This window comes from Oncorhynchus mykiss, chromosome 15, assembly GCF_013265735.2.
Source record: "Oncorhynchus mykiss isolate Arlee chromosome 15, USDA_OmykA_1.1, whole genome shotgun sequence".
Taxonomy (NCBI): Eukaryota; Metazoa; Chordata; class Actinopteri; order Salmoniformes; family Salmonidae; genus Oncorhynchus; species Oncorhynchus mykiss.
The window spans coordinates 58,463,444-58,486,966 of NC_048579.1; the positions used below are offsets into that span (position 1 = coordinate 58,463,444).

General features: G+C 46.2%; 2 protein-coding genes across 5 annotated transcripts in view; one reads left to right on the forward strand and one right to left on the reverse strand.

Moving 5' to 3' along the window:
* LOC110490441 (vezatin) lies at window positions 1–14,973 on the reverse strand. Of its 4 annotated transcripts, none has more exons than XM_036944822.1 (12): window positions 14,267–14,973; window positions 11,786–11,923; window positions 8,165–8,254; window positions 7,848–8,032; window positions 5,803–6,087; window positions 5,149–5,301; window positions 4,780–4,927; window positions 4,172–4,521; window positions 3,302–3,495; window positions 2,765–2,865; window positions 2,421–2,628; window positions 1–2,312 (listed from the first exon to the last, which is right to left on the reverse strand). In XM_036944822.1, the coding sequence occupies exons 3-12, from the start codon at window positions 8,180–8,182 to the stop codon at window positions 1,762–1,764; spliced, it is 2,193 nt and encodes a 730-aa protein (XP_036800717.1). In that variant the 5' UTR covers window positions 8,183–8,254; window positions 11,786–11,923; window positions 14,267–14,973; the 3' UTR covers window positions 1–1,761. The 4 variants fall into 4 exon arrangements, with proteins under 4 accessions (XP_036800717.1, XP_021419507.2, XP_021419506.2 ...); XM_021563832.2 differs by lacking the exon at window positions 14,267–14,973 and adding an exon at window positions 13,523–13,696; XM_021563831.2 differs by lacking the exon at window positions 14,267–14,973 and adding an exon at window positions 13,080–13,476.
* LOC110490440 (FYVE, RhoGEF and PH domain-containing protein 6) overlaps window positions 13,796–23,523 on the forward strand; it is a 27,938-nt gene continuing 18,210 nt past the window's right edge. The window contains exons 1-2 of the mRNA XM_036944821.1: window positions 13,796–14,077; window positions 20,367–22,680. Of these exons, the coding sequence (XP_036800716.1) occupies window positions 14,068–14,077; window positions 20,367–22,680 (2,324 nt within the window). The 5' untranslated portion in view covers window positions 13,796–14,067. The remainder of the gene's footprint in view (window positions 14,078–20,366; window positions 22,681–23,523) is intronic.

Below are 23,523 nucleotides of genomic sequence, written 5' to 3' on the forward strand. Positions count from 1 at the left end.
TCCAGAATAGCATTTTATTTTACAAATGAAATGCAGGAGGGACAGAACTCACTTCAGGAAGTGGACATATGGGGAGGGCTGGAAGGCAAGACAAGGCAGACACGGTGAGGGGGCAGACACCCTCGGACAAACACAAGTGGAATCATCTGTGCAGTCAATAAGCACATGCTGTCCTTTGATCATCACTCTAATTAATTGTAATCAATGATAGTAGCATTCCAGGACACTCCGTAAAACTGTCCCAAACCAATAGAGTTGGATCACATTCTAGTGAGTATTATGGAAACACAGATGCAGAGACCGGGGATAGAGAATTTATTTGTATTTTTTAAATGTAACCTTTAACTAGGCAAGTTAGTTAACAACAAATTCTTATTTACAATGACTGCTTACCGGGGAACAGTGGTTTAACTGCCTTCTTCAGGGGCAGAACGACAGATTTCTTACCTCGTCAGCTCAGGGATTCGATCCAGTAACCCAACGCTCTAACCACTAGGTTACCTGCTACCCCAGATACAGTGGTACAAACTCCATGGAAACATTTTCAGATGTACACAAGACAGAACCAAAACGTTCTGACACAGCAGACCATTCAGATCTGAGATACATGTAGTAGATGGGGAGTTAGACACACGCCAAACAGATTTCATAGTAGGTGCAGTAGGGGTGGCATGAGGTAGTACAACACTTTCCCTCAATATTTACCCAGTTGTCGTCCCCTCATGGCCTCTTCATTGGGGCATCATTGATCCTGTATCCTGCATCAGATGAGCACTTGACGAGACCATTGGGGAAATAAGCACTGTGAATGTGTTTGGTTCATTAGTGGATGGGGATGAATTTCATTTCACAGCAATCCACTGCCTGACCATATTCATCTCTCAAATAAAAACACACAATATGTAAAAAATATTTCCAAATCTGGTAGGCTAGTCCATTTTACAAGGTCAACTATGTCCACCCTTCTCTCCGACGTCTCCGTCTGCTCATTGGTTGCTGTGGGTTGAGTGACAGATGTTTTAGCCAACACATCTTTGCAGTTATAGGGCCATTCCTAGTGAGGCGGGGAGTGTGTAGAAGTGCAGAATCAGAGAGGCAGACCAGAAATAAAACAATGGTCAATAAAATAGCTTTGCTCTGCTGTCTTTGAAATTTACCTCTCCTTCCCCTTTTACAGTGTGGTGTGTGACAGGAGTCATATAGGGAGTGATGTGGTCAAATGTATAATAATAATTTAGCTAATTAGGCTTTTGGACTCAGACATCAATATGCTAAACTGTTAGCCAATGTTGACATACCACGGAAAGGTACTGGTCAATAGTTAGAGACAATGTAATTGATGCTATAACCAAGTCTCTCTGCCTCCAATAGCTACAGGGGATCCTTAGGGTTAAACTGAAGACCTTGTGGACGGTGAGGTCAGAGTTTGTCTTGTGGTTCTTGTACCTGAGTAGCACAGGAGAGTGGCCACAGGGGGATTGTGGGTAAAGTATGGACACATGGATGGAGGAGTGTAACAGAAAGTGGTGTAGTGTAGTGCTCTTCTTAAAACTCACTCACGTCACATACACACAATGCTCTCTCACCCAATCATGCACGCACACACACACAGATGAAGACATGACAGAGAGCCATGGATCCAAGGAAACGGACAGCCGCAGTAAATAACCCAGGAGTGAGTTCAGACATAAATACAGGAACCCTGGCTGTCTGTCCATAACTGTTCTGTTCAAAGTGCCGTAAAGCAGGAGGGTTTAGACTCTAGTTCTTCTCACATGACTGTCCATCAGGCAGCGAACGCTTCTCTCCCTCATCCTCTTCTCCGCTGTCTCCAAACGTCTGCTCCTCCATGTTGGCGAAAGTGTGCGAACGCGCCGCCACCTGGGCGGCGAGGGCGGAATTAAAGCTGAGCGCCGCCGAGCCGTGTAGTTCCGTCAGCCTGTCCATCACCGTGATGGCGGGGATCCGGGGCTGCAATAGAAGGTCGGGCCCGTTTAGTCCTGCCCCCTGGTCCGGCAGCCCGTCATATTGGTAGAGTTGCGCCCTGCCCGGGACTGAACCTTCACCCTCCTCCCCCTTTTCCTCTGCCTCACCACAGCAGAACTCTGTAAGTGCTTTTTCCTCTGCCTCTGTGAGGGGGCGCTCGTCCCCGACCCAGTCTTCCTCCTCCTCGTCGTTCAGCCTTTCCGATAGGTTGTTTCCCTCAACAACACCTGGTTTGGCCACGCCCACAAGTGTCAGAGTGTCCAATGAGTCGGAGGGTGTCTGAGATTCTATAGAAGTTTCCGCGGAAACTATAGGCATCACCGCCGCTAGGAGACAAAATAAACACATCATTCAATGACCACATGAAATGAGAGACAGAGAACTAAAGGAGCGGCAGAGGCAGAGAGGTGCATTGTGGGTAGGCGGAGCGAGACCTTGGTCGTTGAAGAGCAGCTGTTTCCACTTCCTCCTCTCGCCCTCGGATGCCCGCTGGCCCAGCACAGCTTTGAGCTCCGATAGGACGCGCCGAGACTCCTCCCTCTCCCGCCGGTGGCGCTCTCGTTCCTCGGGAGACAGCATGTCAACTACCGACCCCGCCCACCCATTCTCATCCTCAGAGTCCGACACGTACGCTTCCAGCTCCTGGCCAATCAGAGGGCAGGAAAGACCCATTACACATAAAGACACACACTACAGGCACCTAGTTGAGTGTGTGTGTGTGTGTGTGTGTGTGTGTGTGTGTGTGTGTAGATCCACAGTGAGTGGTGAGGTTCAGTACCTGCTCCTCAGGCACAGGGTCCCTGTCCAGGATGAGGGTGTAGGTTGGGGCAGGGGTGCATGGCACAGGAGGGAGACACTGCTCTGGACCATCAGGAGTTCCTGAAAGAGAAAGGATGGATAGAATGTATTACACACACACACTCAAATGGAGACACACCACTCTAGGCAATTATCTGTTTGCTTAAACTGTGTATCAGATCTCCTGAGTCAGTCAACCTGCTCACAAAGAGGAGACCTCTAAAACGTGCTGAAACAGTCTGTGGTGAAACTAGGCCATTGTTCCCTCCCTCCCATCCCTGCGAGGTCTGGTTCTTATCCTATATTTGAAGGAGCCACTTCCTCACTGACTCTGAATAGTCTCTGGGCTGTGCAGGGGGGAGTACTGACTAAAAATAACCCTTCCACTGTAACCATGGAAACCGGGGGGGGGGGTGTCCAGTATTCAGGCCCAATATCAGGGCCTGTCACCTCTCAACCGGTCAGCTGCGTCAACTGCCTAAGCCTAAAAAAGGTAGTGTGTGTGTGTGTTCTTCACCTGGGCAGGTGTTAGCTCTCCTCAGCATGCGCTCCACTTGGCCCACAGTGTCCTCCCAGCATCCGGCGCTGGCCTGCATGTGGGGCTGCAGGTGGCCGAGACGCTCCTGGAGGTCCTGGTAGCCCTCCACAGTCACCTCCACCGCCTCCTTCGTCACCATCAGCTTCTCCAGGTCATCCTCCAGGATAATAATCCTAGTGGAGGGAAGAGGTGGTGAGATGAGGGGGGGGGGGGGGGGGGGGGGGGGGGGGGGGGGCGAGTGGGGTAAGGAAAGGGGGCTAAAGGCGTCCGCATGCTTCCCAGACGAAACAGCGACCACATTTTGTGACGCTTTAGTTCATTTCGGACGTCAGCACACAACATTTTTTCTCAAGGCAAGCCGAAGTCAGTAGCCGAAGTCTACGCCCCTTCGTAAGAGATTGGTCAACAATAGGGATTCTTCGATACAGTTTCTGTTGTCATTCAATAAGACATTCATTCATGGACATTTTTTCATTGAGAAATACTGCACCAAATATCTTAGTTAGATGTAAAATTGTGTGACTAAGATCTCCTCTGCAAAAAGGACAAAATTAATGACAGATTTCTTGAGCTATCTTACATTCATGTAGACTATTTGAGGAAGTGTGTACTGGCTACGGCATCTCAAAATGGACAAACAATACTATTGCCGCTTTTTTTCACGTTTTTCAAGAGAAGGTCCTTTAAGGGAGTATGAAAGCACTCTCGTTCATTTCACCGAGCCGAGTTCGGCTATGCACCAGCCGAACTGAAGAATACTGACGCCTGTAGAGGGCTGAGGAGGGTATGGAGTAACAGGTGTTAGGGTTAGGAGGGCGAGGGTTGAGTAAGGGGTTAGGTTTGACTCACTCGTTGAGCAGGGCCCTGAGATGCAGCTGCAGGCTGCGTACAGACGTGTGCAGTGTGTTGAGCTCTCTGCATTTCTGCTGAGCGCGCCCCACCCTGTCCGAGCCCTGCGTCCGGCGCTGCGTCTCAAAGTACCGGTGGAACTCGTAGCTACGCTGCATGTCGCCCAGGCAACCGGCCAGGGCACCGTGGAGAGGCTGTGTCACCGTGGCAACAGAGCGGTGTATGGGCAGAGGAGGGGTTCCACCTTTGACCCAATCTTCCCTGGGCTCCTCCAGTCGTCGTGGTGACAGCAGCAGGGCCAATCGGCGGAAACATTCTGAGCTCTGCCCCACCCACAACTGGAACAGCACCTGCAGGACGGAAAATCCACAGGGACAAACAGAGTAACTAACACCCTCACTCTGACAATGAATGACCCTCATTTCACCTATTGACCTGATTCTAAATTATCTCTTCCTTCTATCTTTCTCATCATGTTTCTCTTCTACTCTTTCTTCCACTATCTATATAAAAGCAAGTTCTCCATCCCAAATCTAACCCAATCTCATCTTCTTTCCTTCCTTCCGTCTCTCTCCCTCCCTCTCGTGGTTCAGGTAGGTGGGTCTTACCTTGAGGGCAGGGAGGCTGTAGTCATCGGTGAGCTCCTGTGCCTCCTCGTCAGTCAGGTGCTCTGTCCCCAGGCCCATCCCCAGCTCCTTCAAAGGCACCGCAGACACGTAGTTGGTCACATTGTCGATCTCAGAGTTCAGGGGGTACGTGGGTACGAGTTAAGGAGCCATCAGCTCACAGATTGACACTCATATATTAAATGACGTGCCAATTGGTCAAACAGAATATATCCTCTAACACGTATTCACTCAAGTGTAACACCAAAGGGTTACTGGTAGAAATCAACCTTTAGTGCTTGCACTGTTTAATTCCTGCATAAGTTGAGTCTGGCAATAACCCCTGTCTCTGAGTGTGTGTGTGAAGGATATGCTTTGAGCATGTGGCAGGTGGCTCGGCGGGAGGCTCTGAAGGCCGAGCGGAGTGCCCGGTACACCGCCTTCCGCAGGCCAATCAGCTGCTGCCCCCGTGGCCCCAGCCCCGCCCTACTAAAGGAGCTGGCCGCACTCACCCTGTCGAGCAGACTTGACAAGTGAAATGTGATACAACTGTGCAGATGTCCCAGAGAGGCAGGGAAGCACACGCAACACGACATGCTAACAACATGCTAATAACATGTTTATGACAGACAACAGGACAGGCTAACACGCTAACAACATATGACACGGTTATGACAAAATGCTATCACAAAACAAAGACGATAAAAGATGAAGACATATACAGTGACAATACTGTCCTACCGACAATACTACAGACACTGAACAGTGAAACAGAGGGCAGGGCAGAGATAGGTAAAAAGTGGGCCCTTCAAGTAATGATAAACTAAGATAATAATAGATACTAGCCTAAGTGCTAATCTTATAGTTGGGGAGATGAAAGTGCTAGTGGGTGAAAGTGGACAGCAACGTTAAGGACAGAGTATGTACTCACAGCAGGGTTAGCATGTACACTTACAATATGAGTAGGAAGGTGAGGATGCACACTCCCACTATGGATGAAGTAGATAGATCAAATGGTCCACTTACAGGGTGAACCCTCGAGAGATGACCTCTGTCTCCTGTAGTAGTCTCAGGGACTTGCGGGCCAGGCTGGTCAGAGCCTTACTGTTCAGCGCCATGGTCTGCAGCTCGGAGGCCTGGGTGTGTGCTGCTCTCTGCATCCTCCCCTGTCTCCACAGCCCCGCCCCTCGCAGACCCACCCAGCCCATGACTGCTGCACACCACGGGATCACAGCCAGAGACCAGGCCCCAGCAGAGAGAGAGGACAGGCCTAGTAACACTGCAGCCAGGCCCACCAGCACTGCTACGTCCCTGAGAGAGAAGAGGAGAGAGAAAGAGAAAGAAAGAAAAAAAACAAGATAGAAGGAGATGGAATGTTAGTGTCTGCTGTGTGTACATGTACAGTGCCTTGCGAAAGTATTCGGCCCCCTTGAACTTTGCGACCTTTTGCCACATTTCAGGCTTCAAACATAAAGATATAAAACTGTATTTTTTTGTGAAGAATCAACAACAAGTGGGACACAATCATGAAGTGGAACGACATTTATTGGATATTTCAAACTTTTTTAACAAATCAAAAACTGAAAAATTGGGCGTGCAAAATTATTCAGCCCCATTAAGTTAATACTTTGTAGCGCCACCTTTTGCTGCGATTACAGCTGTAAGTCGCTTGGGGTATGTCTCTATCAGTTTTGCACATCGAGAGTGACATTTTTTCCCATTCCTCCTTGCAAAACAGCTCGAGCTCAGTGAGGTTGGATGGAGAGCATTTGTGAACAGCAGTTTTCAGTTCTTTCCACAGATTCTCGATTGGATTCAGGTCTGGACTTTGACTTGGCCATTCTAACACCTGGATATGTTTATTTTTTAACCATTCCATTGTAGATTTTGCTTTATGTTTTGGATCATTGTCTTGTTGGAAGACAAATCTCCGTCCCAGTCTCAGGTCTTTTGCAGACTCCATCAGGTTTTCTTCCAGAATGGTCCTGTATTTGGCTCCATCCATCTTCCCATCAATTTTAACCATCTTCCCTGTCCCTGCTGAAGAAAAGCAGGCCCAAACCATGATGCTGCCACCACCATGTTTGACAGTGGAGATGGTGTGTTCAGAGTGATGAGCTTTTACGCCAAACATAACGTTTTGCATTGTTGGCAAAAAGTTTAATTTTGGTTTCACCTGACCAGAGCACCTTCTTCCACATGTTTGGTGTGTCTCCCAGGTGGCTTGTGGCAAACTTTAAACAACACTTTTTATGGATATCTTTAAGAAATGGCTTTCTTCTTGCCACTCTTCCATAAAGGCCAGATTTGTGCAATATACGACTGATTGTTGTCCTATGGACAGAGTCTCCCACCTTAGCTGTAGATCTCTGCAGTTCATCCAGAGTGATCATGGGCCTCTTGGCTGCATCTCTGATCAGTCTTCTCCTTGTATGAGCTGAAAGTTTAGAGGGACGGCCAGGTCTTGGTAAATTTGCAGTGGTCTGATACTCCTTCCATTTCAATATTATCGCTTGCACAGTGCTCCTTGGGATGTTTACAGCTTGGGAAATCTTTTTGTATCCAAATCCGGCTTTAAACTTCTTCACAACAGTATCTCGGACCTGCCTGGTGTGTTCCTTGTTCTTCATGATGCTCTCTGCGCTTTTAACGGACCGCTGAGACTATCACAGTGCAGGTGCATTTATACGGAGACTTGATTACACACAGGTGGATTGTATTTATCATCATTAGTCATTGAGGTCAACATTGGATCATTCAGAGATCCTCACTGAACTTCTGGAGAGAGTTTGCTGCACTGAAAGTAAAGGGGCTGAATAATTTTGCACGCCCAATTTTCCAGTTTTTGATTTGTTAAAAAAGTTTGAAATATCCAATAAATGTCGTTCCACTTCATGATTGTGTCCCACTTGTTGTTGATTCTTCACAAAAAAATACAGTTTTATATCTTTATGTTTGAAGCCTGAAATGTGGCAAAAGGTCGCAAAGTTCAAGGGGGCCGAATACTTTAGCAAGGCACTGTAGATATTTATATGTGTCTGACTATGTTAGGATCTGTGTTTGGGGCGTACCACTGCGAGGGTGAGGCGAGGAGGCGCGGGCAGGGCAGGGAGTTGTCTCGTCTGGGTGAGCCGGAGGGCGAGGCGCCCAGGGTGAGCAGGCTGGGGTCTAACAGCTCGATCAGCTCCACATCCTCCTGGAGCAACACATCCTGGTCCAGGATACACCGCACCGCGTACTGGCCAAACACACAGTCCTATAGGGAGGGTGAGAGAGAGATGGCGGGAGGGAGAGGACACAGAGAGAAAGAATATAAGAACATGTGTCTTTGAGATGAAGTCACTTAAAGTTCTATGGTTAGTCCCATGATTTCCATGGTGACCCTTACCAGCTGCTGCTCCAGCATATGGGCCGAGGCAGCCTGGTGGAACGGGCTCCGCCTCCACAAGGCATCAGCCAATCTCCGTAGACGTCCTCCCTGCCAATAACACAGAGGAGGATGGGTCAGGCGGGGAAGAGACTGGAGCTAATAAGGGGGACAGAGTAATCAACCAGGCATAATTCTGCAAATGAATAAGTCACACATCCTTCATACGAACAGCAGTCGACAGCCTACTACACCTGTGAGAGCAAACTGGGGAATGAGCTCTGGCCATCAACCACAAATAATGCTCATAACAGACACACACAGAGGCCACATTCCTAAGAAACATTTTCTTCATTCCAGGGCATATCCCAGGAAACAGGCTCTTTAAGACACCAACAATGGGTGACTGATTGTGTGTGTGTGTGTCGACTCCCCCCCCCCAACACACTCCTATACACACAAACACCCTCCATTCCCCCTAGTTGATAGTCTGCCAGGCAACAATAGGAGATTCACTGTAAACAAACAAAGTAAACAGAATTATATTCTAATCACTAGCAAACTAACAGAGTAATTATAAGCATTCCAACTAAATTGTACAATTTGATATGCTGATATTAACCAAATAATTATCAAAAATGTCTATATTAGAAATCCTGATCCCCTTCATTTAGCCATAATAGTGTGAAGAGTGAGTGAACTAAAATAACTACAGCGAGTCACACAATCTAATGAGAATAGCTTATTTTCCTCACAGTATTTTCTATCCCTTGGGGAAAGTTGCAGTACTATGCCATACAGTCATTGGTACTATCAGTATCAGACAACATCACCACTAAGGAGGCATATTTCAGTCCCAAATGGCAGCCTATTCCCTATATATAGTGTGCTATTTTTGACCCAGGCCTGTAGGGATTCAGTGTTCCAGCCAGGCTACAGTTGTTCATGAAGAAGTTTCCACTCGGTAAAGGTCTAGGATCAGCTCACCCTCTCCCAATCCTAACCTTAACCATTAGTGTGGAAAATGCTAAACTTAACCAAGATCAGCATCTACGGGCAACTTCACCCTTACTATTGATCCAGACTGGCCTGGGTGTGTTTTCTACCCTGACTTTCTGTTATTGGGAGTTTGGGACGCAGTGCGTTATTGGTCAGCAGGCTGCAGGGCTATTGATTATGGGTCTGAGTCTGAGCTGCAGGACTGGGTGTTCACGCTACACTGACCAACCACAGCAGGAACAGAACGTGGCATCTAAACCACCCCCCAGAGAGAGGGTAGTGTGTGTTAGTCGTGAAGGGGGAGGACCATGTAGGCGTTTTCATTCTCTACTACTCACTCATCTCAATCTAATATCCCCCATCCAAACATTAAAGCAGGAGACAGAGACGGGCCACACAGAAAAAGCACACACACAGACAGCAGAATGCAAACACAGTGACACAAACAACCAAAACATCACTAGGAAGTACAGTTCATTTTCTGGTCCTGTCTTGCGCCTTCTCTTTAGTATTCCGCTGGCGTCATCCAGAGGAACATTCCCGAGTCTTTGTGCTCCCCGTCTGCCGTGTGAGAGAATGGAAAAAAAAATACTCTGCAAAGACGTGTGAGAGAAACTCAGAGAGAGAGAAAGGGTAGGGGGAGTGAAAGAGGAAGAGAGACTGTGACATTATGTATGTGTTCTAAATCTTGAAGCCATATTGCCATAAAACAATCCTCAACGCTTGATCTTCTCTCCATCTCACTCTCTTATGACTCCAGGATTTGAAGGAAGAGACTAGGCAGGCTGGCAGTGAAGTTTTTTTATTGCCAATAAACTTCAACTAACCTCGTCCTGCCTTCTCTCTCTTCAGTTAGCGGTCTCGTCGTGACTTATGTGACATGACACATGCAAAAAGGAAATATATATATTCCCATTGGTAGAGTCAGAAGGAAATTGTGGCACAAAGAACCTTTATTCAGATGGCACACTGACAGTTTCCCATATTTCTCATCCTCTTGCCTTAATAACCTAATTTGATGTCATACAATGCTCTGGTCTAGTGTGACATTTATTTCTGTAAAATAGCATCAATGTGCCCCACGTGCCATCAAACATTTTGGAAATCCTATTTCATTCACAAATGTGGATGATTTTCAGGCCCAGTGTGTGCTAAACAGGCCCAGTGTGTGCTAAACAGGCCCCGTGTGTGATAAACAGGCCCAATGTGTGCTAAACAGGCCCAGTGTGTGCTAGTGTGTGCTAAACAGGCCCAGTGTGTGCTAAACAGGCCCAGTGTGTGATAAACAGGCCCAGTGTGTGATAAACAGGCCCAGTGTGTGATAAACAGGCCCAGTGTGTGATAAACAGGCCCAGTGTGTGCTAAACAGGCCCAGTGTGTGCTAAACAGGCCCAGTGTGTGATAAAAAGGAGCAGATAACCAGTGTTGGCCTCGGACTGTCTGGAAATCAAATATACACCAGGCAATTGTCCATGTTAACAGGCGCGCGCACACACACACACACACCTCTATCTGGGCTACAGGAAGTTGGACAAGGAATAACCATATCTTTGCCATTAACCCATCCAGTTGACTACTTGAAAATGGTGGATGATGGCAATGCCCAATAACAACGTCCATGTTTAAACGGGTTATATCCTCTATGAGAATAATTCCCAAACGCTCCTCCGAATAACAGGCTCTCGGAGAGGAAGCATGACGCGGACGGATGGAAAGTTCTTGGAGGAGGCTAATGTGACATAATTTCCTGTCCCTCACGGGAATAAATACAGAAACAGGAAAAGGAATGCACTCAGTCATGTGACCAGAACCCTGAAACATGAATGCATACAGCAGAGTATTATTAGCAAAGAGCTATGATTGTGCATATTACAGTACATATCACACAAGCCATCACACCACAAAGTTTTATTTGATCTTTATTTAACTAGGCAAGTCAGTTAAGAACAAATTCTTATTTTCAATGAGCCTAGGAACACTGATACCTGGACTGCCTTGTTCAGGGGCAGAATGACAGATTTGTACCTAGTCAGCTTGGGGATTTGAACTTGCAACCTTTCAGTTACTAGCCCAACGCTCTAACCACTAGGCTACCCTGCCACCCCACATACACAATGCACTCCAGGTATCAGTAATCTAATTAAGCCCCAATGAATGGGAATGAAAATGTATATGAGAGAGCGAGAGACTCTTCCTTTTACAGAGTTTCCTAAACAGGACTAGGAATTCCCCTCAGCACTAATAGAGAAACTTGACCAAATAGACAGACCCTATCCCTGGAATAGGGGACAATAGTGTGTGTGTGTGTGTGTGGAACAGACAAATACCTTGCTCTGAATCTGTTGCTCTCTTTCCTCCATGATCCCTGTCTTGTCTGTCTGCCAGCCATGTATGAATGTGAATGAGTTAGTGTGTGTAATATGTTTCATTGTTTGGAATCAATTGCAGATGTAATTACTTGCTGTCTGCCTGCATGAATGTACAGTGAGTTGGTCAAGCACACACTGAAAACACCCCAAGGCTATGGAATCATAGTGGGGGTTCCTTATGGTAGCAGTGAGGGGTGTTTGAGTGTGTGTGTGTGTGTGTGTCTGTGTGTGTTTGTGTGTGTGTGGGGGGGGGGGGGGGGGGGGGGTCACTCACTGTGGGTTTGGACAAGCTGTCCTGGAGGGAGGTCGTAGTCACCTCTCCTCCTCCACATTCGTCCTCCTGAGACACTGTGGGACATGACTCAAAGTCTGTGTGTCCTAGATCATGCAGGTAGTGGAAGAGCGGAGAGTTCTGGAAAAAGAGAGAGGGGAGAGTGTGTAGAGAGATAGAGAGGGGGAAGAGAAAAAAAGAGGGTGAAAGGGCAGAAGGAGGATGGGGAGGAGAGATTTAGACAAATATCCGCTTTTTGTTCCTGTTCCAATTCTCTGTTACAGATGTCCCAATACACAGGAAGCTATTCTTAGAAGTGTCACAACCCAGCCGGCACTCCAAGTGGCAGGAAAAGCATCCCTGATCCGCAGTAGCATTACATTCCAATTACCGTCTGGAATCATACGCTCATTCTCCACCTTTTCTCCTATTCAACTTGCCATTCCATGCAGATTTCAGTCACGCTCTTTCACACTTGACTTCCATACATAAACACAGAGACCTTGATGCTGCGGGCACAACAGCCACTCAGATGACAAGCTAGAAAAGGAAATAATATATTATCTCTGCTCAAGTCGTGGTCGCCATGGGCAACTAATTGTATTACTGTGTGCAGCTGCTTGTTTTTTATTGATTCACTAGGGTTTTGGGAAACATGGGACGAGTTAGCTAAGGGCTAAACTTCTGCTGAGCAAAGATATGTTAATGTTAAAAGCCTAGTAGAGAACACCCTATGCATGTGGACTACCCATCCCTAAACCTCCCCCTGGCCCTAAGCATCTTGCCTCTTTCAATAGCCTTTTCTTAGACCTAATCTGCTCGAAAGTCCATTACTCCAATCCAGCGATGGAATTAAGCACAAACATAATAATCTAAAATCCTTGCATAAAAGAGTGCTCTACATGATTAAGTGTTAAAGCTCATCTTAAAGTGGGACTGGAAGTGTGCGTGTTGCCAGCAGGGATGCATCACAGGTCAGACTCCCACCTCACATCAGCAAAGTGGGCCTTTTGATCTCTACCTCTCCTCCGTTTGCCCCTAGGACAACGTACTGGCACTTGGCACTGGCATAACAACAATTTGCCCACAATTAAGAAAAAAAGAACCAACATTATGAGCCGATTTCCAACCAGCTGCCGACGCTCCTTACCCGAAGGATGAGAGAAAACAAAACATCTCCGTGCTTCTACATCTGGAGAGCAAGCCATTTGCATACCTTGATAGATCCACCTATCAATACGTTATCATGATTACACACCCCGATCCAAGCATGACATGGTGGGCTAAAGTTACTCACTTGCATGATCGGACGGTATCGGCAACGTACATGTTGACACATCAGGCTGTCAGATGTTTCGAACAACTAACGTTATTCCCTTACTACGTCGCATAAAGCACCACACACTCTCCACGCCAGCTATGATGATGAAACAGCACACTGCCCCATGATAAGAAAAGCTACTTAGCAGTCAGTCAGGCAGGATTGGCTAGGCTACACGGCCAATTTAACTCGGATTTATGTCTCAGCTACGCATAACGGGTGTGTAAACGCCAATGGGTAAACGTTTCTCATGGCCATGCTAATAGGCTAGCTAACGTTAGCGAGCCAGCTACTCTGACAGTCTGGTTAACCACGCCAATTTCATCACGCAGAATGAATCAGAAAACCTATCCAAACTCGGGCTTGACACACTGCACTACTTGTTAACGGAACATATGCGCCCGAATAAAAACACAAACCTCAAATACCACATCTTCATCAAACTCCTCAGTCATTGCTCTCCGCCATCGATATCCAACCGTTACGCATTCTGGGATTGTAGTCGTTTGTAAACGTCAAGAAGTGAAAATTTGAAGCAGTTACTAGCAATTTGCTAGTCCCTGTTAGCTGCGCAAAACAAACTCCTAGGCAAAACAGCATTTCCCACAATCCAAATCGCCCAACGCTTCCCCGAGAACCTCGGTGTTCGAGCAGCAGAGACAGGATCCTCCAGTGGTCACGCCGGGCAATGCAACGTCCTCAGCCGGGAGCAAGGGAAGGAAACAGCGCCGTGGACGAAACACGAAACTCCAGAAAACTGGAAAAAGGGGGACTAGAGGAAACAGTTTATTCACGTTTCAGTCGGTGATATAAGCGACATTTTGTTTCTTTTTTATGTTGTTTACCTGGTGTTCTTTGAGACTGACTGACAATGGCGCCCGAAAAAGAAAATCCACTAAATTCCGTACCATCCCATTGAAAGCAAGTTCACTCATGGAGTAAAGAAAGGAGCAAGTCGGGAGTCATGAGCGCAGGTTTGTTTCCTGGATGGCTAAGTAGTTACATTTAGTCGACAAAGCAGTTTATTTGAATGCGTTTGCAGTTAAGAGTTTTACCAAGCAAATCCATAAAAGCAAAAACGTATGTTACTTTTGCAGAAACATAGCTCAGCTTTTTCCAGGTTATTACATTGTAATTACTGTTTTTCACAATGATAACGTTACCTCTCTGAAGGCGTAGTGGCAAAGATGAGCAGTTTCCACCCGCTCATGACTTAGGTTCCCGAGGTTATTACATTGTAATTACTGTTTTTCATAATGATAACGTTACCGCTCCGAATGCGTAGTAGTGGCAAAGATGAGCAGTTTTCACCAGCTCATGATTTAGGGAGAACAGTCATTCTAGTTAGAATACTCCAACAAGAGTACATGCAACACAATTGATGCATCAGCCAAATGCTAAGAGAGAAAGAGAGCGTGTATGAGAGGGCAGATGATACATTCAGCTCCTTTGTGTAACATCTGCCCTCCTGTTTTGATGCAGTCAGATGCGCAATGGATTTTTTGTTGTTGTTACTTTCAAACATGGTTATATAACCTAAAGCAGCGATTGTCAACCACTTAACCGACGAATTTTCAATCCGTTGAGGCAAAGGGGATTTGGCACTGAAGTTTACAGATTTTTTCCATGAGTAAGTTAGCTAGAGGGTCATTCAGGCTTCATCCACATCCGCTCGGTGAATTCGCTTCTCGTGGTATCGCACTCGCCCGGCCAGTCAGTAGTCCTGATTCAGCCCAGTCGAGCAGAAAACGAGGCCATATCCTTTTGGGCATCTCATTATGGATAGTATATAGAGCGCACATCTTTCACAACAACTTCAAAACCAGTCAGTGCCATGAAATCGTTCAGGTCATACTCAGCAAAAGATTCGATTTTTTTTAAACCAGAGTGAACAGACTAGGACGAGGAGGACGCATGCAGCAAGGTGACACGGGATTCTACTTGGGTTGGTGCCATTGAATCTGAGAGCACTCCACCAAAAATAAACAAGCCAGAAAACTCCAGTCATCACAATGGTTCTCTCACAATTCACGAAATGTAATCCATATAATTGTTGACATATATTTGACATTTGTATCTTAAAGCATAATTGAGAAAAAATGAAGTTTGAAGTTGGAATATTTGTGACTTTTTATCCTTACCCAAAATATTTTTTCAACCTTATTCTTTAAGACTGTAGGTGCAACTTAGCAAAAGTTGGTGTCATTTGAAGCTTTACGGCTTTCTCTGTAATATTAGTAGTCTTTTCATTTCAATTACACCTTCCTTACATACAGTAAGTACCAATCAAAAGTCTGGACACACCTACTAATTCCAGGGTCTTTCTTCATTTGAACTATTTTCTACATTGTAAGAATAATAGTGAAGACATCAAAACTATGAAATAACACATATGGAATCATGTAGTAACCAAAAAAGTGTTAAACAAATCTAAATATATTTTATATTTGAGATTTTTCAAAGTAGCTACCCTTTGCCTTGATGACTGCTTTGCACACTCTTGGCATTCTCTCACATTCTCTCAACCAGCTTCATGAGGTAGTTAGTTATCTGGAGTGCATTTCAATTAACAGGTGTGCCTTGTTAAAAGTTAATTTGTGGAATTTCTATCCTTCTTAACCTCTCTGGGATCGTTCGGGATGATGCTAGCGTCCCACCTCGCCAACAGCCAGTGAAATTTCAGGGTGCCAAATTCAAAACAACAGAAATCTCATAATTACAATTCCTCAACCATACAAGTATTTTCCACCATTTTAAAGATACACTTCTCGTTAATCCAACCACAGTGTCCGATTTCAGAAAGGCTTTTCGGCGAAAGCAGAACATATCATTATGTTAGTCACAGAAAGCATTCAGCCATTTTCCAACCAAAGAGAGGTGTCACAAAAAGCAGAAATATAGATACAATTAATCACTAACCTTTGACGATCTTCATCAGATGACACTCCCAGGACTCAATGTTACACAATACATGTATGTTTTGTTCAATCAAGTTCATATTTATATCCAAAAACCTCAGTTTACATTGGTGCCATGTTCAGAAATGCCTCCAAAACATCCAGAGAAATTGCAGAGAGCCACATCAAATAACATAAATACTCATCATAAACTTTGATGAAAGATAAATGTTTTACATAGAATTAAAGATAAACTTGTTCTTAATGCAACCGCTGTGTCAGATTTCAAAAAAGCTTTACGACAAAAGCACAATATTCAATAATCTGAGAACAGCATTCAGCCACAAATGCAAGCCATACAGTTACCCGCCAAATACCGCCTGGTATGGCAACTGCTCCGCCCACAACCGTAAGGCTCTCCAGAGGGTAGTGAGGTCTGCACAACGCATCACCGGGGGCAAACTACCTGCCCTTCAGGACACCTACACCACCCGATGTCACAGGAAGGCCATAAAGATCATCAAGGACAACAACCACCCGAGCCACTGCCTGTTCACCCCGCTATCATCCAAAAGGCGAGGTCAGTACAGGTGCATCAAAGCAGGGACCGAGAGACTGAAAAACAGCTTCTATCTCAAGGCCATCAGACTGTTAAACAGCCACCACTAACATTGAGTGGCAGCTGCCAACACACTGACTCAACTCCAGCCACTGTAATAATGGGAATTGATGGAAAATATATCACTAGCCACTTTAAACAATGCTACTTAATATAATGTTTACATACCCTACATTACTCATCTCATATATATATATACTGTACTCGATGCCATCTACTGCATCTTGCCTATGCCGTTCTGTACCATCACTCATTCATATATCTTTATGGTCATATTCTTTATCCCTTTACACTTGTGTGTATAAGGTAGTAGTTTTGGAATTGTTAGGTTAGATTACTCGTTGGTTATTACTGAATTGTCGGAACTAGAAGCACAAGCATTTCGCTACACTCGCATTAACATCTGCTAACCATGTGTATGTGACAAATAGATTTGATTTTGATTTGATTTTTGAATTGTGGAGTCAACAAAAGTCATAAATAGCATTATAAATCTTCATTTACCTTTGCTAATCTTCGTCGGAATGCACTCCCAGGACTCCCACTTCCACAAGAAAGGTTTGTTTTGTTCGATTACGTCCATATTTATGTCCAAATACCTCAGTTTTGTTTGCGCGTTTAGTTCACTACTCCAAAGGCACAATGCGCGAGTGCAAAATCCAGACGAAAAATCAAAAGAGTTCCATTACAGTTTGTAGAAACATGTCAAACGATGTTTACAATCAATCCTTAGGGTCTTTTTATAATAAATCTTCAATAATATTCCAACCGGACAATAGCGTATTCATTACAGAGGAAAAAGAAGGCATGGCGTGACCGCGCAGTAAACAACTGATTGGCCTCAGCCTAGTCCACTTGTTGAAACAGCTCTTATTCGACACCCTTCCACAATAGAAGCCTCAAACAACTTTCTAAAGACTGTTGACATCTGCTGGAAGCCTTGGAAAGTGCAATCTGGCCCCATAGACACAGCATATAGGCAATCACTTAAATGAAACTACAAACCTCAGATTTCCCACTTTCTGGTTGGATTTGTCTCAGGTTTTCGCCTGCCATATGAGTTCTGTTATACTCACAGACATCATTCAAACAGTTTTAGAAACTTCAGAGTTTCTATTCAATACTACTAATAATATGCATATATTAGCATATGGGACAGAGTAGCAGGCAGTTTACTCTGGGCACCTTATTCATCCAAGCTACTCAATACTGCCCCCCTGTCACCAAGAAGTTAATGCATTTGAGCCAATCAGTTGTGTTGTGACAAGGTAGGGGTGGTATACAGAAGATAGCCCTATTTGATAAAAGACCAAGTCCATATTATGGCAATAACAGCTCAAATAAGCAAAGAGAAAAAACAGTCCATCATTACTTTAAGACAGGTCAATCCGGAAAATTTCAAGAACTTTGAAAGTTTCTTCAAGTGCAGTTGCAAAAACTATCAAGCGCTATGATGAAACTGCCTCTCATGAGGACCGCCACAGAAAATGAGGATGCAGAGTTACCTCTGCTGCAGAGGATAAGTTCATAAGAGTTAACTGCACCCCAGATTGCAGACCAAATAAATGCTTCACAGAGTTCAAGTAACAGACACATCTCAACATCAACCGTTCAGAGAAGACTGTGTGAATCAGGCCTTCATGGTCGAATTGCTGCAAAGAAACCACTACTAAAGGACACCGATAAGAAGAAGAGACTTGCTTGGGCAAAGAAACACGTGCAAATGAACATTAGACCTGTGGAAATTGGTCCTTTGGTCCAAATTTGAGATTTTTTGTTCCAACCGCCATGTTTTGTGAGACGCAGAGTAGGTGAACGGATGATCTCTGCATGTGTGGTTCCCACTGTGAAGCATGGAGGAGGAGGTGTGATGGTGTTGGGGTTCTTTGTTGGTGACAAATTTGTTGGTGATTAATTTAGAATTCAAGGCACACTTAACAAGCACTTAACAAGCATGGTTACCACAGTATTCTACAGCGATATGCCATCCCATCTGGTTTGCGCTTAATGGGACTATCATTTGTTTTTCAACAGGACAATGACCCAAAACACACATCCTGGCTGTATAAAGGCTATTTGACCGAGGAGAGTGATGGAGTGCTACAATCACCCGACCTCAACCCAATTGAGATGGTTTGGGATGAGTTGGACTGCAGAGTGAAGATAAAGCAGCCAACAAGTGCTCAGCATCTGTGGGAACTCCTTCAAGACTGTTGTAAAAGCGTTCCTTATGAAGCTGGTTGAGAGAATGCCAAGAGTGTGCAAAGCTGTCATCAAGGCAAAGGGTGGCTACTTTAAAGAATCTCAAATATAAAATATTTTTAGATTGTTTAACACTTTTTTGGTTACTATGTGATTCCATGTGTGTTATTTCATAGTTTTGATGTCTTCACTATTATTCTACATTGTATAAAATAGTAAAAATAAAGAACAACCTTTGATTGAGGTGTGTCCAAACTTTTGACTTGTACTGTACATTTATAAATATAGAAAAATGAAACATGAATTTAGAAAATATGTATTTTTTGATTTGGCACATTTTTTAATTTATTGTTGAACATAAAATGCTCTACCTGCTTATCAAAGTTCCAGAATAGGACCTCTGCTACTTTTAGAATTATGATCCAATTTGTAATTATTACCAATAGAGTGAATGTGAAAATTGATTCAAAATGGTCACCCTCTGTGATTTGCAGATGTGCAATGATACAAGTAAAGGGAGGGCTGCAATTGATTACATTGCCTACTATGCCAATTTCTCTGTATAAAATGGGCCATAAGTATAAAACTAGCAGAGAATATTATGTTGAAAAATGTGCCAAATCAAACATTTTATATTTTGCAATATTCATAAATGTATGTAAGAAATGTGTTCTTGAAATCAAATTACTATTCATGTCACAGAGCAAGCGGTAAAGCTTCATATGACACCAACTTTTACTTGGTAGCACCTACAGATGAACCACTATGGCTTCTTAAAGGAGGCCTGGGTGAGGACAAAATGTCTTCAATTAATTATCTATCTATTATGTTTTAAGATAAAAAAAATAGCAAGTATATGTCAATAAAACTTTGAGTGTCTCATATTCAATGCAGAGGTCTGTATTCATGATCCAGTTATCCATGTAGTGCAGTCTCACCCTGCCACGGGCGTGTCTGGTGCCCGCTCAGAGACACATTCACACAGTAATTGCATTACCATCAAAGTGTTTTATTTGAGGGAGATGTGATGTCGCTTAGGTTATAGTTAGTTTTTTTTTTATTGTTCAGCTTTTCTCTACAGACAGAAGAGTCTACAGTTGACTGTTTTGGTCAGGCTCATGATAGGATATATGAGTACAGAAATCATTTGGTTCTTTCATTCCTCACTTTCTGACCACTTGCGCCCAACCTTACTTAGTGAGCTAAAAATCCCATTGACCTCTAGGGGTTGATTCTCTGACCCTTGCCCTGCCCTCTCTTACCCCCATCAGCTGTCTGTGTGCTGCTGCTGGCTGGTTGGTATGTGTCAATGAGGTGGTGGGGGGTTCAAGGGATATCCAGCGCAGTGCATGCATTACAGCAGGGCAGTGGAATGCGCTCTGTTTTGCTTTTTGCCTCCAGTTTGTGCCTTTAAACAGCCATAAAGGTTAAAGGGTCAATTCTTTCTTTTCCTCCTGTGACGTGTGTTGTGTTTTCAGCAGCCCCCCTCTCCAGCATTGTCTAATGTCTACTCCTCACTCTTCCTCCTCCTCTAATTCTCTACAGGTGTGAAGAAGCCTCCAGTGGCTCCCAAACCCAAACTCGCCCCCTTGGTGAAGCTCTCGCCTCCTCCCATCGCCCCCAAACCTGATCTTCTCCTCTCCCAGCCTTCCCAATCCTCCCCCCTTCTTACCCAACCCTCCCCTGCCGTGCTAAAGAGAGCCAAACCTGTTGTGGCGCCCAAACCATGCCTCTCCAAACCCTCCACCCCAGCAGCCCCGGCTTCTCCCCCACCACCCAGACTCAGAGTACCCCAAACCCCTTCCCAGGAGTGCCGGGGGGCTGGGGACCACAGCCTCTCCTTCCTCAACTCCAGAAACGGGATCCTGTCGCAGCCCATCCTGCGCGACTCGGACTACATCATTCCTACGTGCTCCTGCGGACTCCAGGACTGCTCCCAATGCAAACGACTAGGGAATGGGAATGTTACAGAGGTCGGGAGCGATACGCTCGGCTCCTGGCAAAACGGGAATGCCACGGAAAGCACTGGAACCCTGGTAGCCAATCGGCCGTGTAAAACAGAGAACGGAGACAGTGAGAAGAGCGGAGGAGTGACCAACACCTTCCATCTCAGACTCAAGGACAAACCTCAGAGACAGGAGGGGCAGAGGGATGGAGAGGGGAGCAGGGATGAGGAGAAGCTGCAGGGGAACAAAGAGGAGAGACAGAGGAACCAGAAAGGACAGAAGGGTCAGCAGTATCAGACTGGGTCAGGGGACCAGTCATGTAATGTTCTTGAGGTGGCAGAGACACTTACACAGACTGAGACTAAAGCTTGTAATGCAGAACAGACATACACTGACAGCTGTAATATAGACTGCAATGAGAGCGACACTATTCCCACTCCCCTCATCCTCCCACTGGAAGTCTCCCCCATTCGCACCCCCCCACAGACAACCCCCCCCATCCGCACCCCCTCTCGGACTGTTCTATCCACCCGCAGCCCCCCACAAGTTTTACCCCCCACCCTCTCCCCCACCCAGATGGACAGTGAGCCTGACAGCACCCCCTCCCACGCAGAAAGCAGTACACAGTGTTCCAGAATACCCAGGTTACCCACTGACCTCTCAGTCCCTGCTGCCCCCAGTAAGCCCCTGCCCGTGCCGCTGCCACGCAAGCCCCGTAAGCTAGCCCTGGTAAGGCAGGACGGCCTGGAGGCCAGCACCCAGGAGGGAGAGACAAAGAACCGCTCACAGGGGGGAGAGGTGGGGGAGACTGAGGGGAGTGGGGGGAGATGTCTCACCTCAGAGAAGGAAGAACACACCCAGGGAGTGTATGACAGTCCCTCACCCTCCCAGGACCCTGAAGTTGAAGAGGAGCCTCACCCTGTGCCTCCACCTAGACAGAAGTCCCTCTCCCCCCGCCTCCACAGAGCCATCCACTGTCCCCTCAACCGAAACACCTCCCACTCTCTGGACTTGCTCTCTCAGCCTGAGCTTAACACACTAACCTCAGAGAGAAGAGGAGGAGTGGATGAAGAGGAAGAGAAGGAAGAGGAAGTTGAGGACGGGTACGGAGACTTTGAGCGCTACCCCATCACCCGGAGCCTGCCCAAACAGATCAAGCTCAGCTGCCGCCCGCACCCCGTCGGCATGACAATGAAGGCCAGCTCGGCGGAAGAGGGGGGGTCACCCAGGGCTCCACCCAGGAAGCCCCAGAGACACAGCCTGCCAGCGGGTGCCCCCCCGTCCATCACCCCCCCTCCACCCCCTCCGCACCACGCCAACACCCCCATGAGGGAGCTGCCTGCCACCCCACAGGAGAAACCAGCTTGGCGCTTCCCAAGGCCCTTCTTCAGCAGGCAGAGCTCTTCCAGACACAGCAGCGGCGGCAGCAGCCGAGGGCCCCCCCAGGGGAAAGCAGCTCTGCTGGGGGGAAAACAGAGGGCACAGTCCTTCTCCTCGGCTGACCTGCTGGCCCGCGCCGACGGCACCAAGAGGAGCCTTTCCTTCCGGAAGCTTCTGGAGCTGCGGTTGTCTGTCAGGATGTTGCCACGGTTACTGGCCAGAAGCGGCCAGTCTCTGGATTGTACCAGCGTGGAGCCGGGCGGGGGGACAGGGACGGTGGACCAGTCCGACGGCAACGTGGGGGTGTCTGGCAGGGATGGAGAGGGGTCGGTAGAGTATGAGAACGTTCCTCTGTATGAGGAGATACCGGAGTACATGAACCTGCCTTTCCTCAGCGCACGGCTGGGCTGGCCACTCACACACAGTCTGGACCCAAGCACACACAGACACAGTGACTCAGACGTCTATGAGGTGCAGGATCCATACGAGAGCCACTGCGACTTTAAGCGACCCCATTCCATTGACTATGAGAGGTACAGCATGTGTGTCACAGTGTGTGTGTTGGTGCGCGTGTGTGTGGTGTGTGTGTGCGACTGTGCGTGTGAGTGTGAATTCTTTCTTCCTCTGTCTACGCACACAAAGGGTCTGGGTCAGGTTTCAACGGAGTGTGTGTCATTTTGTTGTCTGATTGCATCGTGCCTCTCGTGTGTCATGGGCGACTTAGGTTTCAACGAATCCAGAGTTACAGAGCTGATCATAATCCTTTGATCATTAGTTGCCTACAGTAAATAACTTGGTTATTACACCATGCTAATTATTGTTACCGTAGTGTTAATGTACCACGACAGTCATAGATGTGTCACTTTTAATGAGCTTTAATGCTTCATGAATTCGATATCCTGGAAAGAGACTCAAGCAATTTACAGTAAATGTTTTGATTTTGAGCCTAGAACAATGCCATGGGTGTGTGTACTGTGTTTAGTGGTTTCTATTTGTGTGTGTGTGTGTGTGTGTGTGTGTGTACTGTGTCACAGTGAGACAGAAAGTATTTTAGTATTTAGGCCAGTGTTTTTAGCACCGGTTGTGCTTGTGTGAGAGTTAGTTTTCACTTTGCAGTCTTGGTCCCACTTTGGTGCTAAACTATGCATTTACATGGTGGTAAGACCATGTCAGGTACATTGTGTGTACTATACCCATTATTACATAGTACTTACAATGTAGACCAACATGCTGTGTTTGTGTGAGAGTTAGAATTAGCAGGCTGTGCTTGTACGAGTGTGAGAGTTAGCTTCAGTGTTAGCTCTCCAGGCTGTGAATAGAGCATTGATGCGCAACAGGTTGGGCCGTTTTCCTGTGGGTTATTTTCAGTGGCCAGG